General features: G+C 41.2%; 1 protein-coding gene across 1 annotated transcript; it reads left to right on the top strand.

The window, feature by feature from the left end:
• The first annotated feature begins 2,269 nt into the window (after window positions 1–2,269).
• ACTR8 (actin related protein 8) lies at window positions 2,270–18,177 on the top strand. The gene is made up of 13 exons (XM_049862941.1): window positions 2,270–2,508; window positions 6,083–6,253; window positions 7,749–7,859; window positions 8,456–8,560; window positions 8,845–9,018; window positions 9,678–9,771; window positions 9,990–10,122; window positions 11,353–11,506; window positions 12,286–12,381; window positions 12,850–12,990; window positions 14,043–14,307; window positions 15,130–15,293; window positions 16,109–18,177. The coding sequence occupies exons 1-13, from the start codon at window positions 2,386–2,388 to the stop codon at window positions 16,250–16,252; spliced, it is 1,875 nt and encodes a 624-aa protein (XP_049718898.1). The 5' UTR covers window positions 2,270–2,385; the 3' UTR covers window positions 16,253–18,177.
• Window positions 18,178–18,465: the final 288 nt, after the last annotated feature.

The following is an 18,465-nucleotide window of genomic DNA, read 5'->3' as shown; positions in this document are numbered from 1 at the left end:
CTTAAAATATGAAATTATTTCGCAAGCATTTTGTTTTGAAAATGCTTCCTTAGGAAGGTTTTCTTTAAGAAGTCAGAAGTTGCCCAGCATTTTGTAATTACACAGACATCATTATTTGAAACTCTTAAATCATAATCCTTGTAAAATTTACTGGCTTTTATTATTAAAATGTCTTTTGAAAAATGGCTTTTTAACATTTAATGATTGTTGGATTCTTTTCAAAATGATCCAAAGTAATAACTAACAACTTTTTCCTTTAGGTAAACGTCTGCTCTAAGTAGCAGACAACTGGACGTGCACATTCATAGCAGAAGGAAACCATCAAGAAGTGGAGTGCTGATCGCACTGGACAAGTAGATGAATGTGTATGTCTAAACAAAGACTGCTCTGTGTCCCCACAGACGGATGAGGCTGTGCTGGGAATTCCCTCTGCAGGGATCTGGCATGGCTGACATGCAGTTCCATAAATGCACATGTTTGTCTCATTATCTTTTTGTATAGTTTATTAAAGTATTAATATAGTTTTAATAAGTAAATATTTTTAGGTTGTAAACTGGCTCCTCATCTTTATATAATTAAAACACAAAAAATCTGAATCTGAAGAAAATAAAAGTCTGTGTACTCAGTACTGCTAGTGTCTCCTTTTTCAGTTTCTGAAATAATGTTCATTGTTAATTTGCTCTCATTTATAAATACATTGTATTTATTTTTTGTGTGCATATAGTATTTGCTCTTGAATTCATTTTTATTTTGAAACATTTTTGTCCCATAAACCTGATGTGTTGGATCTGCTATATAGATGTAATTATCAGGGTATTTATTAACAGAGCCATAACCAACAAACTAAGCTACAGAATGAAGATACGCTAGGTACTATAAAATACTGGGCTTCAAATATGAATTCTAAACCATTGCTTAAGATAGTGCCTGTTAGCGTTAAACCCCATCTGAATGCTAGTCACTTGCATATTCTTCCACTGGAATGGAAGCTCCATGAGGCTAGGGATTTTGTCTTGTTTACCCTGGTACTTTGAATAGTATCTAGTCATAATAGTCACTGAAATATGTACTGGAAAAATTAATGATACCAGTAGTCCTACTTCTAGTGTTTAACAGGCTTTGAAACCAAAATTTTCAAGTAGAAACCTTTTTATATCCCATTACCAGCATTTATTCAAACCTGCTATTTGCCAGAAAATGGGGGTGCCATGGCATAAGACACTGGTCTTCAAAGATTAAGAAACAAGCAATTATAACACAAGTTTTACATAAGGATTATGATAATAGCAACAGTTTATGATTCTGTCAGATATTTTATCTTTTGTATATTTTTAATTCTGATACACCTAGTTAGGTAGACGATATCTATGTTATACAGGTAAGTGTAAGGGCTCAGGAAAGCTTAGTAACAACCTAGATTGTATGGCTAGTGAATGGCAAAGTCATTCTGTCAAATCTTCAACGTTATGCTGTAGTAAGAGACCATGGCAGAGTCTTAGTGGATGGTGGCTCAGTGTTATTGATGGCTGCCTTGTGCAATCCCCACCTTCCCAGGGTGACTGCTGCTGGACTTATCCCTCAAGGCTTAACCCAGAGCTCCCAGCTACATTTGCATCCAGTGAAGTGGATGAATCCAGATGCGTTTTAGACAATACAGGACTTGCTGATGGATTGGAGGTAGAGAAGGAGGAAAAGTGAAGAATCAGATTAACCTTTACTGAGATAGTGAAAATGGGAGCAGTGTTTTTTTTTTTTTTTTTTTGGATGGGGGAGGGCAGGAATCAAGAGTTGTATTTCGAACGTATTTAAGATTGCAATGCCTTGTAGAAATCCAAGCAGACACCAAATCAGCAGTTGGTTATAAGTTGAGATCTCAGGGAGAAGTGCAAACTGGAAATACATATTTGGGAGTCATTTTCATATTTAAAGCCATATGAGACTGGATAAAGTCTCCCAAGAAGTGTGTGGAGAAGAGACCTAGCCCCAAAAGAATCCCAGCGTCAGAGGCTGGACTGAGGAAGCACGACTCAGTGAGGCATGAGAACAAGGAGTATGTATGGTGTCTGGGAAGCCAGGGGAAGAGACAGGTGTGACAACCGAATGAGACAACGCAGGCCCACGGTAAGCCGCTCCAAAAATAAGAAAGTTAACATGTATATCACGTTGCAGGTGTCGCACCAACATCCACGCAATGGACACCCCGTCCCCGCCCCCTCTTTCCCTGGCAGCCCCGCCCATCCCAATTTCCCGGAATGCTCTGGGGCAACTCCAGCTGCGGCCATTTTGACTTTGGGCGGCCGGCACGGAGGCTGCGCGTGCGCGGTAGCCCTTCCGCCCTGGGGGTCCCGGCGGCGGCGGCCCTGAGGGAGGAGGTTGGTGGCCACAATGACCCAGGCAGAGAAGGGAGACACGGAAAACGGGAAGGAGAAGGGCGGGGAGAAGGAGAAGGAGCAGCGCGGTGTGAAGCGGCCCATCGTGCCCGCGCTGGTGCCGGAGTCGCTGCAGGAGGTGAGGCGCCGGGGGCGGGCTGGGGGGGGACGCCGAGCTCGGCGGGGACGGGGGAGGCGTGGTGACCGTCGGAAAGGGCTCAGGTACCTGTTCTCCTGACCTCAACCCTGGCGAGTGGTGCGAGGGGCCCTTCCCCCCCGGATAGTTTCGCGCCGGGGCGCTGAGGGCGAAGAAGCGCGGCGCGCATCGGGGAGGGTGAGGTCGCCGCCGGGCGGCGCTCCGACCGCCTGTCCCCACTCTGGCTTGTGAGCTCGGCAAGGGCTTCACCTCTGAGCAGGACCTTTCGCCTCCATTAAACGAGGGCATTGCTATCACCTGCCTCCCACGTTAGCCCTGGTGGCGTGATGGCTAAGACTTCGGCTGCTAAGGAAGAGGTCGGCAGTTGGAATCTACCAGGCGCTCCTTGGAAACCCTGGGGGGCAGTTCTGCTCTGCCTTGTAGGGTCTCTGTGAGTTGGAATCGACTCGACGGCAACGGGTTTTTGTTGTTGTTGTTAACCTCCCAAGGTGCTGTGAGGATTAAAAGAAGATCGCTGCTAAAGTTTTGCTCGGGAACGTACCGGGGGCATCAGCAGATACTTGTTAAGGGATATTTAGAGACTCGGGTTTTTCCTTTGTTAAAAAAAGTCATTTCAAGTGTAAGAACAAGCAAAAGGCAGTCATTTGTCTAAATAAACGTTAAGAGCGTGTGTGTCAAAAAATAGAATAAGATTAAGTCAGATAGCCAGGAGAGCTCAGAGTTGGGGATAGGGTGACATATACAGACCATGGTGTGGAATGGGCTTGTGCGGAGGGCTGTACAGAGGTCCTGGTTACACACAGCAGTTACCCTCCAAGCCCTAGTAGTAGTCAGGGACTGTTTTTTCAAAGGTTGTAATATCTGAACTGAGACCAGGATAATTAGGATTTAGCCAGAGAGAGGGGGGAATCTCAGGGAGCAAGAACAGCGTGGAAGAGACCTGGGAACAAGAGAGAATGTGAAGTGTTGGAGGTACACAGTGTATCAGGACCTCTGGAACTGAGGAAGAGGAGCGAGCAGGAGATGAGACTGGAGATTCTAGCAAGGGTCCTATCATATCATGAGGGCCACATAAGCCAAAGCTTGGACTCTCCTGAACGCAGTGGAGACCCTTGGAAGACTTCACCATATTAAGGGCTAGCATTACTGAATGCTTACTGTGGGCAGGCTCTGAGCTACGTGATTAACTTATTTAATTCTCACAATAAGTATGAGGTAGAACTTCATCCAGATCGAGGAAGTGGCGCAGCCTGGATTTGAAGCCAGATCTGTGAATGCGGAGCCTGGGCCCTTAACCACTAGAGCAATGTTTTTTTAACTTCAGTCACTTTAAAACACTGGTTTTTTCAAATGGCAGCTGTACTGTGATTTGCTTAATAACTATTTAACAGAATCTTGTTTTTGTTTAATGTATTTTGTTGTTGAGAATATACACAGCAAAACGGACACCAATTCACCTGTTTTGTGTGTACAATTCAATTATATTCTTCGAGTTGTGCAGCCATTATTACTCTCCTTTTTTGAGTTGTTCCTCTCCATTAACATAAACTCCCTGCCAGCGAAGGTTTCTCTGTAATCTTTCCAGTTGCTGTTGTCATTTTGATCCTATATAGAAATACTTAATCTCATCATAAGCAGTAATATTCAGGAAATGATATGTGGGCTGTTGGCTAGTTTTTTTTTTTTTCTAATACACATTAAAATAAATAGGTAATTATTAAAATGTTTGTTCACATACTTTATTTAGCGTATCACATGTATTACCTCAGAGCTTCTGAATCAGTGTGCTGCAGCCTGTGTGCCATTAATGAGGTGCTGTTATCACTGATGGTGGGCAGCCTCATCTGCTGGGCAGAGGTTCTTTCCTTTGTCTGCTCTAGCACAAACAAGGTTGGGAAGTACTGTTGAACACCATGACACAGGAGTGTAATGTCATCATTCAGCCAATGCGTGTGCCATGCACTGGGATGAGCAGTGAGCCAGACTGAAGTGGGCCTTTCTCATGTGAAGTTTGTCTGTTGGGAAGGCAGACAAATGATCGTAAGAGTGATGAGCATCATGAAAAGAGAAGAAAGGGTGCTATAAAATTGTATTGCTAGGGGACCACCAAACCTCTTCTAGTGACATTTAACTTCAGACCTGAAGGGTGGAGTAAGATTTTAGCTGGGAGATAGAACATTGCAGGCAAAAGGAATCAAGAAAAATCCAGATTGGGTAGATTGAAGAGACTGAAAAGGAAGTGGTTCTAGAGTGAGGCTAGAGAGGAAGGCGGGGTCTAGATCTTGGAGGGCTCTGGACTTCGTGTTATTGGGAAGCCACTGAAATGTTTTAAAAGGAGGCCAGGGCAGCAGACACAACTGTAGCTCAAGGGCTGGGTGGAGTTGTGGTTCTCAGCAGAGGGATTCCTGTTGTCAGACTGTCAAAGTCCCTTCCTCCAGTCATTCCTCCCAAAACTCTGAGCTCCTCAACAGGTGTATGTAGTAAAGATTCCTCAAGTGTTTCAGGTAATATTCCGTGCCCTTGAGAATTACAGAGCTAAGAGAATTGTCTAATAGGAGAGCTTACAGTTACCACTGCACTCCCCTGAATTTGTGCTGTTTTATCAGTCCTTGCTCACTCATCTCCCAAGTATGAATTTTTTAAGAATAGCCACCCAAGGCTGATTGTGAAATGCCGCAAAGTTTTCTGACATAAGGGGCTAGAACTCCGGCTATTTAATCCCAAACTCTTGCCAGATCAGCTAAGTAGCATAGAACCAACAAGGGGAAATGGTATTTTTAAAAACAATGACTAAAATGTATTTCATAAACTCCCTCTAAAGTAGTTGATATATAAAGTCTTACTTTTCAACATTATAAAATAGTAATTCTGTCTTCACATTAATTTCTTCCATGGCCCCTCCTACCACTGATTATCAAACCAGAGTGATCATACTAGTCACCTCAGGAGCTTTTTGAAATGGCAGATTCTTAGGCCCTCTCCCTGGAGATTCTGAGTGGGAAAATTTGTAGTGGATGCTAGGATCTGTTTGTTGTTGTCGTTGTTGTTTTAAGTTTTTAGGTGGTTCAGATTTAAGGATAGGCTTGGCAATTACCACCCTGGACTGTGTGTTCCTTTAGAACCCACGATTTCACAGTGCTCGTCGTCCCCGTGCTGTGATTACTTGCTAATTGTCTTCCTCGGTAAATGGGAAGTTCTCTGATGACGGGGACTTAATCTGCCCTGGTCACCACTGTACCCACAGTGCCTAGCACACAGAAGCTCAATAATTATATATTGATTTGCATGAGATAATTTTGGTTTCTTTCATTTAAAGTATTTGTCAAGCTCTCTGAGTCATACAGAGACACAGAATGAGTTAGCGTCTAGGCAGGTAGTAAGCAGTGATTAGATACCTCTCGAAGAATACCGTTTACTGAATTGTTTTGATACCTTTGAGTTCAGCAGTCATTACAGGAAACTAATTTTTTTTAGTTTAGCTTGTTACTTATATGTTATTTAACTTGTCATCTGCGTATTATTTACTAACTCATGCTCCTGTGTTTTATATTTGTAGCAAATCCAGAGCAACTTCATCGTTGTCATTCATCCAGGTTCAACAACTTTGAGAATTGGTCGAGCCACAGACACACTGCCTGCCAGCATTCCTCACATCATTGCACGAAGACACAAACAACAAGGGCAGCCCCTATACAAGGACAACTGGCTACTAAGGGAGGGACTAAATGTAAGTCAAAAACAGAAGACCTGGAGAGAAAGCCCAAGGTTTTTATCTCTAGGAGGGCTTAGATGCTCAGGTATAGTTGGTAGTCTTGAAATATCTTCAAGCTTTAGTGTGTTTTAAAATAATAACATTCAGTATTATAGAATACCATTTTTAACCTGAGCTAGTGATTATGGATGATTAAAGAATTCATTATAACAAAAGTAAACTCAGTTTTTTAAACCCATCAAATGAATTCAGGGATGGTGAATGTGATCTTTAATGGAAGGTACAGAATTGTCACATATTTAAAATGATACATTTGTGCCTTTATTAACAGACCACTGTATTTTTGTTTTGAGATACTTAGAGTTTAAATTGAGCTCACATTTTCAGCCTGTTAACAGATCTAATTACTACAATGAGCACTCATTACAATCTTATATCAAACCATAATTTAAAGACAAAAACCTGTATTTCCTTGGAGTAAGCATTTCCTTTACCCTGGTTTACAGATGGTAATTATTAGGAACATTTTTCATGAAAGGTGTTAAGTGTGTAGATTGCATCACAGTTCACTTTTAACTCTCAAGTTTTAAATCAAGGATAATTTCAGGAACTTGCAGTTTCTGTAATTCTGATATTAAGCCTTAAGTTTCCTTTTTTTTAACCATGCCTAGCATACTGTATGGAAGTCCAAACAAGAAAGAAAAACAAAAACCTGCTGCTCTTGAGTTGATTCTGACTCTTTTTTGACCCTGTAGGACAGAGTAGAACTGCCCCATGAGGTTTGCAAGGCTGTACGTCTTTAGGGAAGCTGGCTGTTATATCTTTCTCCCATGGAGCAGCTGTGAGTTTGAACCCATAACCTTTCGATTAGCAGCTGAGCCCTTTAACCGCTGTGCCACCAGGGCTGCTTGTATGTAAGTCCAGTAGCTTAAATACCATTTGAGAGTATAAGAGTTTAAAACTCATTATACCTTTGCGTCTTATAATTCTACTTTAGGGAGTAAATCTTAGGAATAAAATTCAAAACAAAACAACATTTCTACAAAGGTATTTATGAATGCGTTTGCAGTATCACAATAACTGAAATACTTGTTCATTAAACAAAATAAAATCTATGAAGAAAAATGACGCTCTTACAAAATTACAAACATGACAATTACATAGATGTGTGGAAGAGTCTCTGAAATACTTCGAAAATATAAAGACTCAGAATTGACTTGGTGGCAACTAACAATAACATAAGCTTTGATTAGTGCTATGACTTTTTTTAGTCAACTAAAAGGTTATAGATTTTTGCAAATAGTTGGGTTTATGGCAAGAGTTCCTTTTTTACTTCTTTATAAAGAATAAAAACATTACATGGTATTCTTAATACACATGACAGAAGAATAAGGAAATGCCGCTTACTGACGAAGCATTTCCTGTTGATGGGTTACATTAGTAGTTTGCCAAGTTGCTTTCTCTTTTTACTAAATCCTTTACACCAGTCACCTTTTTTCTTTCTTCCCAGAAACCTGAAAGTAATGAACAAAGACAAAATGGTCTTAAAATGGTGGATCAAGCCATATGGTCTAAAAAGATGTCAAATGGTACCAGACGGATTCCTGTGACCCCGGAACAGGTTCAGTGTCCGCTCCTTTCAGATTTATTCTTTTACTGCCTCTCTTCTAATGTCATGTACGTGATCTCCTATGTCATTATGGAATGCAAAATGGAAGTTCTTTTAAAAAGTAAGAAAAACCATTTAGTCACCTACAGAATACCTAAATCAGTGTCACAAGTACTTTTGCAAACCAGATAATTTATAAGGTGTTCTTAAGGCAGGTTGATGAAAATTTACACTTTACCTGAGAGCCTCATGTAGCTAAGTATACAATTCAAGAATCATGCTGGGAATCTCTGTTCTTACCACGTTCTTCAGTTCAGTACAATAAACAGTACAAGCTTTTAGAAATGAATGTTGTGTATAAATTTGTATCCAACTTTAAACAGCTTATGGTACCAATTTTAGACTGGCTCACAGCCTAGGTGTTAAAATCACAGGAAAAAATCAAGATTGGTTAACATTTTACCAAATATCTTAGATTTATGATTAAAATTTGCCACTGTATCTCATCTGTTAGAGGAGAAAAAGAGACTCTTATACTGGACTGAACCCCCTCCCCCCCCTTTTTTTCTTTCATAAATTCAGAGAATTTTCTGATGCTTTATTTTCAGGCACGATCCTATAACAAGCAGATGCGACCTGCAATTTTAGATCACTGCTCTGGAAATAAGTGGACAAACACATCTCATCACCCTGAGTATTTGGTAGGAGAAGAGGTAGGAAATTTCTTTACAACGAAATGGAAGAAGAGACACCTGATCCTAGTCCTAAAATGCATTTACTTTGCCTGCCAGTTCTCCCTAGTCCTTTGAGGACCAGATGTTCACACTGGCTGCACATGTTCACACTGCCTTCTGAAATGTTAGATACCCCACTCCGAACATTTAGAACACTCAGCAGATGTTGATGATAATTTCTGGCCTTAGATTTTTGGATGTGAATCTTCCGAAAACTCCAAGAGAAGAGGTTTCACGATACACCTCCTCCCCTTCTTTTTTAGGCCTTGTATGTTAATCCATTGGACTGTTATAATATTCACTGGCCCATCAGAAGAGGTCAGTTAAATATTCACCCAGGACCTGGGGGCTCCCTTACGGCTGTTCTGGCAGATATTGAAGTAATATGGTCTCATGCAATACAAAAATACTTGGAAATCCCACTGAAAGATTTAAAGGTGAGCTACAGTTCCCAGTTACTTGGATTATCTTTAAGATTCTTGGTCAGTAAGAGCACACATTAGTGCGTTCTTCATAACACAGTGCCCTTCTTGAAGCATCCACGGCCTTGAGGTGTTGAGGATATCCTTTTTTTTTTTTTCCACTTAATTTCCTTCTGGTGCTTTTTCTTACTCTTTTTGGCTCTCTCTTTCGCTCTTGGCTCCTGCTCTCTCTCTCTCTAGCTCTCTCACCTCGCTCGCTCCCTCTCTTGTTCTCTCTCGCTCTCACTCTTGCTTGCTCTCTCTCACCCGCTCTCGCTCTCTCGCTCGCTCTCGTTCTTTCTCTCTCTCTGTCTCGCTCTTGCTCTGTAATAAGTGGGGGCAAAGCAAAAGTGTAAGAAGGTTATTTATGTTTATGCCTTCTCTCTGGTCCTTATCCAGACACCAGTTGTCTCGTTTTTCATTTCTCAAGTTTTAAATAATTCAGGACTAAAAAAACATAATTTTCTGTTTTATAAAACCCAAAAGGTAGCAGAGAGAGATCAGCTTTTAGTCTGAGCCTTTAGCCAAAGATGCTACTCTCGGGGAAAATCTTCTCTGAAGACAAGTGTGGTAAAATTTGTTTTGAATGGAATTGAGTATTAACCCTTTTTTTTTTCTTTTTCCTCACTTTTTAGTATTATAGATGTATCTTGTTAATTCCTGATATCTATAATAAACAGCATGTGAAAGAATTAGTGAATATGATACTGATGAAAATGGGCTTTTCAGGTATGTCTGATATTTCAGTGAAACCTACTTTGAGTGTGTTTTTATCTTTTTGATGACGGAGTTAAACTAATTCACTGATGTATTTGAATGTTTACTCTGAGAGGGTCAAATCCGCTTAGACCCTTGCCCAGAAGTTCCTATGCTTCTGACTAGCTGATCATCTCTTTAAGGATCTTTGCTACTCCCAGCTCATCGTTCCTCTGCCTTTTGTTCTCTAGGGATCGTGGTCCATCAGGAGTCTGTGTGTGCCACCTTTGGAAGTGGCTTGAGCAGCACATGTATTGTAGACGTTGGGGACCAGAAGACAAGCGTGTGCTGTGTGGAGGATGGGGTCTCTCATCGCAACACTCGGTGAGGAATTTGGGCGGAGGCATTCCTCACTCGCTTTCCCCATACAGGCTCTTCAGCTCTTAAAGTGTCACAAGTTAGAAAGAAATTATATATGCGAAACCATTGCATAGGAAACCAGCAAGATTGTCCGAGTGTGAATTCTAGCAAAGCCAAAACAAGTGACTTTTACCTTTCCCGTTGGAACTCTTCAGTAGAAGTTCACATCAGCAATCCTGCAAGTCCTGGTATGTACTGTGTGCTTCCCTCAGAGGACACATACGTGCTCTATGTCTTTTACTGCATTTGGCATAGAGATACCAACCACACAAAGTAAAGCTTTATTTAGACAAGTCTGACGTCTGAATTCTCTAGCTAGTTAGTGTCTTGAGTGTTTTTCTTGTCACAGTGGCATTCAGTGAGTGACAGATAACTTCATGGTGGCCAAGTCCTTTAATGATGTCATCACCGATACAGGGGTGAGTAAATTAGCTATCAGAAGCAGGCAAGCCCAGCTTAAGGGAGCACACCCAGGTCATCGGCAGCATTTTGTGCCCCTGAGACGTCTCCTTCCTGTCCCCACATTAGATAGTGTATGTCTCCAGGTATAAAACATTTTAAAGAGGACTCAAGCAGTCCATGAGGAAGGCTAGTCTTCTACCTTTCACCCCTAATTACAATGCATTCTGAAACCCCGTGTGAGTTTTTTGATTCATCCATGGTTTCATTTATCTGCTGCCATTGGTTCTTAAGTTGTGGAGAAAACTCTAAGCCTAGTTCTTCTACCACTAGAATAGTCTCCTACCAATAAGATAGTCTAACAGTGGTTTTCCCCGTGTCATGGGCACGTTCAGTTAGTGAGCAGAATTTTCTTTAAGCTTTTCTCCCATAAGTTTGTCTTTTGGTGTCAGTGTCTGCTACCATTAGATGCTAGTGAAGACAGTCAGACAGCTCTTGTATGGTAAACGTATTGACTTGGCAACAATGTCGATTCAGTTGTGAATATTCTGTTTCTTGGATACTTTTTTGCAAACAACATGATCCATTCAACATGCCCCACCACTGGTTTTTGCCAGAGTACCTTTTCTTCCATCCATCAGTTCTGCTCTTTTATCCTTAATCTTTTCTTACAATGACCATTTGTTGAAACCTACCGTGTTTCCTTATGGCTGACTGAGCTCTTGAAACACCTTTTGCACCCTCTTTTTTTTTTAACCAACATATGAACCGTCCACCCTTTTCTCCTAACTCCAGGCTCTGTCTGGCATATGGCGGATCTGATGTGTCAAGATGTTTCTATTGGTTAATGCAGCGAGCTGGGTTCCCATACAGAGAATGCCAGTTAACAAACAAAATGGATTGCCTTCTTCTGCAGCACCTTAAAGAAACTTTTTGTCATTTAGATCAGGTGGGAGCAAAGTCAATATTGCTGATCATTTTCGTTTCCAAGAAAAATTTAAGATACTTAAAAATTTAACAATATTATGTTACCATTTCAAGCCAAGTTGATAAAGCTGTAAGCGGAACCTCTTAAGGAGTAGTGGGAGTTTGTGCTAAGGGCAGAGCACTGAGGATGTGTTTCAGACTCTGGAAAACAGTTTGTTATTTTAGGAAAGAGGGTTTAGCAGGTTTCTCTGTCTTTAGGAGTTTGTGACCTTTCTGGTAAAGGATGAAGATAAATCTTTAGGAATAATGAATGGTAACAGGTGAACATATAGGTACAGACGTTTAATAAAAAGGCAAATTTGGAGCATAGCACATTCTTAGTATTGTGATAGAACAGTGTTTAATTAATGCCATATATGGATTGCTACTTTTTTACACTTTTAAAAATCTTTTTCAAGTAATGTAATTTTCTATACAAAAAAATGAGAAGCATTCAAGGACGTAATATTTCCCAGTTATAGGAGGGAATTTGCTTATTGATTTGGGTTATTGTTTGTATTAGAGTATATTGATAACGAAGGAAACAGAAATGCAGATACCGGAAATTTCAGAAACAGTGAGAAAAGGAATCAAGGTATAACTACACTCTTGTTTTATTATGTTACAGTGGGAGTGGTAGAAAGTTGTAGGGTGCCCTTTTCATAGGAGAGATTTAGATGGTGGAGAGGTTTAACTAAGAGTAATTTGCAGTGTTTCCGTGCACTTTTACTGATTTACCGACTGCATTTTTCCTGGAATCAGGACATCTCTGGGCTGCAGGACCATGAGTTTCAGATTCGACATCCTGATTCCCCAGCCCTGCTTTACCAGTTTCGATTAGGAGATGAGAAACTCCAGGTAATGTTGGGTCTGTACTTCACGGGTAGAAAGAGCCAATCCAGGATCAGTCACTCTGAGAGAATATGCACTGCTGGAACCCACTTGAGGTCAGAATGTCGACTGGTCGTGTATGACCCACTAAACCAACATTTAAGCAACTCATAGAGTACCAACTAGTACAGAGCTGAGGACCATATTTAATCAGCCATTATGTGATTGCACTATTCTTATTAGGAAATTGTAAAATAGATTGCTAGGCACATGTTTTACATTTGCTTTGAGAGTTCTCATGGTGTCTTATCACCCATTTAATTGGATGGCCCATTGTGCACCAAAGAAAAAATGTTACTCCCAAAAGGGAATGCTGCCCATCTTACTGATAGGATCTGACCTGCCGGTTTTGCTTTTGGAAGAACAAAATTCAGTGGATCCGTTATCTCAAGAGGCAGTATCTTTTGTTCATCGCTCTTGTCCTTTCATGCACAGGCTCCGATGGCTTTGTTCTACCCAGCAACATTTGGAATTGTTGGACAGAAAATGACAAGTTTGCAGCACAGGTCCCAGGGTGATCCTGAGGACCCTCATGATGAACATTATCTCCTGGCCACTCAGAGCAAGCAGGAACAGGTGTGCAGTAATCCTGGGGTGTGCCCTGAGGGAGGAGTTTGCTCAGAATTCACCGATTATTGCTGTCATTGTAATCTTACACCGTACTAACGGTGATGCTATTTTTAGAACTGTAGATGAAATGGAGTCTAAATTTAAAGTCTAGGTTACAGATTTATTTATTCAGCAGACATTAATCCATTTTTCAGAATATTACTCCACACATTTAAAACATAATTTAACGGAGACACTTCCGTTTAATGCGTATTATTTACGTACCTATAGGACAGAGTAGAACTGCCTGGTAGAGTTTCAAAGGAGCGCCTGGTGGATTCGAAGTGCTGACCTTTTGGTTAGCAGCTGTAGCACTTGATCCCTATGCCACCAGGGTTTCCATTATTTACTTACATTCTATAATTCTGAATATCCAGTAATAAGTAAATTAGTAAAATCTCACCTGTTTTTTAATGTGAAAGGGTTGTGGCTGAGGCAAAGAGCTGAACTCCTTTTTCAAAAACGGTCCCAGTAATAGGATGTTTGATGCATGGGGTGCAAATTAAAGTTCTTAACAGCTAATGAAACAGCAGCAGCTCATGAGAGAGTAAAAGAGGGCTGTTAACTCTTTCTAGTCTTTTTTTTCCTATCCCAGAGGCAAAAACAAGGTGGTTAGGTAAGATCTCAAGATGAGGATTCCGTAACAGCCACTGGCCCATGAATCCCGGTGAAGTATTCCACTTAAAAACTCAAGGGGGAAAAAAGTCCTTCTACACTCACACTCCAATTTAAAATGCAGCCAATGATAGTAAGGTTTTGAGGCCTACCCTGCCTGCCCGTGCTGGCTTTGGGATTGTCAGAGCACCCTTAACCTTCTGTATACCACCTTTCCTGAGACATCTGGGAGTGAGTACTGGATGGTGGTTTACATACTGTGGTGTATTTCCTCTCTGCACCACAGTAATAGGCTTTCTTTTATAATGGTAGGGTGGCATGGGGGTGGGATCTCGCTAGAGAATATTAGCTTTGTTCTGTCATAGTCACATCATTTACTCGATCATCCTTTTGATCATTTAAAGTCTGCAAAAGCTACTGCTGACCGAAAGTCTGCATCCAAACCCATTGGATTTGAAGGGGATCTTCGTGGCCAGTCCTCTGATCTTCCAGAAAGACTCCATTCCCAGGAGGTGGATTTGGGATCCTCCCAGGGAGACTGCCTGATGGCGGGCAATGATTCTGAGGAGGCCCTCACTGCACTGATGTCCAGGAAGACTGCCATCTCACTGTTTGAAGGGAAAGCCCTGGGCCTGGATAAAGCCATCCTTCATAGCATAGACTGCTGTTGTAAGTGCATTTTGAGAGACCAGGCATTAGAACCTAAGCGAATTGCTTCAGACTAGGTTATAGTTGTGCACTGTAGCATAGCCATTCAAAAACTATCAGCACTTAACTTTTGTGCTTTCATTGCCAGGTGTTGGGAATACAGTATTGAGGAAATCACATGGGTTCCTGGGCTCGTTATGCATATAACCTAGTGGAAGAGACCAAACTAAGTGCAGTAATCACACACATGTGAAATTAAAACTATGGCAGGTGCTACAAAGCAAAACTAAAGGGTATGGACTGTGAGAGCTTCTACTTGAGAGATTTAATAAGGGATTTTTACTAACCAGGGAGAGGCACGGCAGGTGGGGGGCAGGGAAGGCTTCCTTGAGGAAGAGCCACTTGAGAGAAATTTAAAGGGATTAATTGGGCCCAGCCAGCCACAGATGGTGTAGCCTTCCAAGTAGAGGAAGGAGCCTGTGAAGGGCAGTGTGGTAGGAGGGGCAAAGGCCAGATGGGCTGGTTGCAGAGAGCTGAAGGACACTGATATGAGAATGAGGCTTGAGAAGTCGGTGAGTGTTACTCCACATTGGACTTGGCAGGCCCCTTGGAGACTTGGGTCTTAATCCTACGAGCAGTGAGAATGTGGGCAGGGTAGGGGGAGTTAGGGTAGCGACCTGCTCACATTTCTCTTTTGCAAGGTTATTCTGGCTGCATGTGGAGGAAGGGTTGGAAGGGGATCCTTGAGAAGGCTGTTGTAGTTGTCCAAGCAAGAGGTGGTGATGACTTAGCTTAGGGTGGTGATGGATATGGAGAAAAACTGGATCGTCATCGTCTTTTCAGCATCTGATGATACCAAAAAGAAGATGTACAGCTCCATCCTGGTGGTAGGAGGTGGCTTGATGTTTCATAAAGCTCAAGAATTCCTGCAGCACAGAATACTCAACAAAATGCCACCTTCATTCAGGAGAATTATTGAAAATGTGGACGTGATTACAAGGCCTAAGGTGTGTTGTTTCACACTGCAAATTAGACTGCATGCAAATGAAACCAGCTTGAATTATTTCTAATTGTAATGTATGTAAACAGAAAATTCGGGGATGCGTGGGCTTGTGTCTAGGGAATTCTTAAAGAGATTGAGGCAAGTGGAAAAATAACTTTTAGCAGGTCATAGATATGGGAGATGTGGTGGAGGAACTGTGGACCAGGCATTGTAGCCCCTGTTGTGCTCTCCAGGCAAGCACACCTAACTTCTGCCTTTGTAAAAGGACCAGGTGGGGCAGGCAGAAGATGGCCTCATGCACTGTCAATCACAACAGCTCCATTTTTCTCTCTTTATATTAAGGATGTACTGCTGGTCCCTGGACCAGATGGTCTTTAAGGACTTTTTTGACTTGAACTATCTTTATGGCTTTTGAAAAGAAATTTAAACTCAGGAATTTAGAAACAGATTGTCTATATTTTATGAAATCTCAGTGGGGATTCTAGAGGAACGTTCTTTCTTGATGGAGGGATCGTGGGACTATATCTGTGCCACTCAAACTTCAGAATAAGCTATTTCCTTACATATGTTCCTGTCTCTAGGTCCTGACTGTTCATGGAATAATTGTCAGAGCAGCATCTTCAGTAATAATGTAAAAATTTATTGTGATTTGAAACAGAGATGTGTGTAGCTTCATGGGTCCTATCTCATGCAGGTTGAAGATCCAGCTTATTGTCTATTGACATGGCAGGTCCCCTCCTCCCCCCATTTCAAGTAAATGATTACATGTACACCTTGTATGGTCTGCTTATGCCGCAAATACCCTTACCTCCTCTTTAGGACATGGATCCCCGGCTGATTGCATGGAAAGGAGGGGCAGTGTTGGCTTGTTTGGATACGACACAGGAACTGTGGATTTATCAGCGAGAATGGCAACGCTTTGGTGTCCGCATGTTACGAGAGCGGGCTGCTTTTGTGTGGTGAGACGGGGAGAAAAAGTCACTGCCGAAAACCAAAAATAAGCCTCATGGTATAAAAGACTCTTATGGAATATGCATATGTTAATTTATTAGCCTAGATGCTTAAGTTTTATGGAAAAGAAATGAAGTTCAACTTTATTTTGAGGACATGACGTTGGTTTGTAATAAGCTGCTTTTGTACTCAGGACAATTGAGAAATGCAAACTTTCCACCCTCCTGCCCCTTTCTCAGGATCTCATAAACACTCCAATGATGTAAAATGTTGCTGTTGAAGAGGTCTTAACATGTTGAAGTCATTTTGTAAGTTGACTTCTAAGTGTCATTAGGCAGTCTCATGCGGCCGAAGGTGTGTGACTTGTGTACCTGGATCAAGAAAAGAACTGTCTGGCTATGCCATTTCCCCCCTTGCCTAATATGGGAGTGAGATTCTAAGGTCATTGGAGTTACTTGTACCCGTAACTTGACTCGTGGCCCCTTGGAATTCCAAGTAGGAAGAAAATTTCCTTTTTTATTTTCATTCTGTTGGAGAACAAAAAAGATTGGACCCATTCATGTCTAGATTTCCTGAAGCAAAGATTTAAGACTGGGCAGATTTTTGTCACCTGACAAGCTCTAGGCTTTGCTTAGGGAAAGAAAACAATTTATTATTTGACCAACACAGGGTAAAAGCTGAAAAGAAAGTCTTGTTTCTTTCCTAAACCCTAATAGAAATGATTTAGGTATAATTTACAGAATTAACTTGTATTATACAAGTTAAACAAATTGACTAAGCTGTAATTAGTACTGACGTAATCATTAAGCCCCCAAATTTTCCTTTACCTGAAGAACCAGGTAGATGCTTTTAGAATTCCTTGTGTTTAGTATGATCATTTAGTTGACCTTAAACTGAGCAAAATGAAACAAAATCTAAATAACAGCTGCTACTACCTTGGCCCAAGCCTTAGCAAGGCCTTTGAGCCCCCAACAGAAGGAGGAGAAGGCACTGTCCTGAATCAGGAACCAGTCAGAGGGGAGGCATGGGCGAATGTCTGATGCTTGCCACACCACTAGGCATCTGCCTCCACCGTCTCCCGGGGAAGGACGAAAGCAGGAACTGAGAAGAGCTGGAGATAAGAATGGAACATAGAAATAAGAAAGATGGCCAGAAATCCCAGGACAAGGAGAAATGCCGGCACTAGGGCATTTTAGGTACATGACAGTGCCCTACATGTCTGCTCGGTAGGTCAGGAACAAAGAAGAGTTCACCAGTATAACAAAATAATTTCAACTTGCTAATGCCATTTGGGATATGTGCCTTCAATTTAAAAACTGTTATGTTTTATGTTTTTTAATTTCTTAGCAAAATAAATTTATACAATGTTGATTTTATTTATGTTTCTGGGCTGTTTCAACATAATTTGCTATTGGCTACCTATGTTCAAAAGTATATTTCTAATAGCTTTTCACATAACAGCATATTGCCCTTATAACTGGTAGATGTTGACTCACAGGAAGTTGGTTTCCAGTCTAAGTTTTGACATAAGCCATGTCCGTCTTTTACCAGCGCTTATAGCACTGTGAAAACTGATCATGACAGATAAGTGAGCTTTACCACATTAAACACATTGCGTCAGCCTTCACTAAGTATCCACTTGTGAAGCTGGACACGGTAAGTTTTCACCCTATGCTTCTTTATTTGAGTATTTTATGTATAAGATATATATTAGAAGGAGTGCCATGGTCCTTTAAGGCTAATCTGCAAATATAATACATTTTAACAGTTAGCCACCTGTAACTGATCCACATTCCAGAGCAGAGTCAGTATTGCACTGTATGAGAGAGACAATGTAGAAAAATAGACAAAATAGAAAAGTATGTATGCTAATAGAAATAAGTACATTTTTGTGACCTTTGCATTAAGAAAAAGATGCTTTTAGAAAAATAAAAAGTACCTCTATGTTCTGTAACTCAGTGATAGCTTCTGTCTTTCGTTTACGTAAACCATTATGATACCTGATTTATAAAAAGATGAATCACCTGAAGGGGGCTAATTTTCAGTTTAACAAGAATTATTTTTGGTTGAACATGAAAAATTATATCATAACTGAGAAACCCTAAGGACTCTGACAGTGTCCTCTCTTAGGTAGTTTAGATCAAACGTACACATCCAGTCTCCAGGTAATGTATTTGCTGTTCGCGTTAAAAGTCACTTGCAATGAGGGTCGGATAGGACATGAA

This window comes from Elephas maximus, chromosome 20 (assembly GCF_024166365.1).
Source record: "Elephas maximus indicus isolate mEleMax1 chromosome 20, mEleMax1 primary haplotype, whole genome shotgun sequence".
In the NCBI taxonomy this organism is placed as follows: Eukaryota; Metazoa; Chordata; class Mammalia; order Proboscidea; family Elephantidae; genus Elephas; species Elephas maximus.
Note: the sequence above shows the minus strand (reverse complement) of the source record. Positions and strands in the feature narration are given on the sequence as shown.

Excerpts from the sequence above, each read along its gene's own strand:
- ACTR8 (XM_049862941.1), top strand. The coding sequence starts at position 2,386 with ATGACCCAGGCAGAGAAGGGAGACACGGAAAACGGGAAGGAGAAGGGC. Across the intron at positions 11,507-12,285 it reads CTTTTTGTCATTTAGATCAG|GACATCTCTGGGCTGCAGGA; the intron begins GTGGGAGCAAAG and ends TCCTGGAATCAG. Across the intron at positions 15,294-16,108 it reads ACGTGATTACAAGGCCTAAG|GACATGGATCCCCGGCTGAT; the intron begins GTGTGTTGTTTC and ends CCTCCTCTTTAG.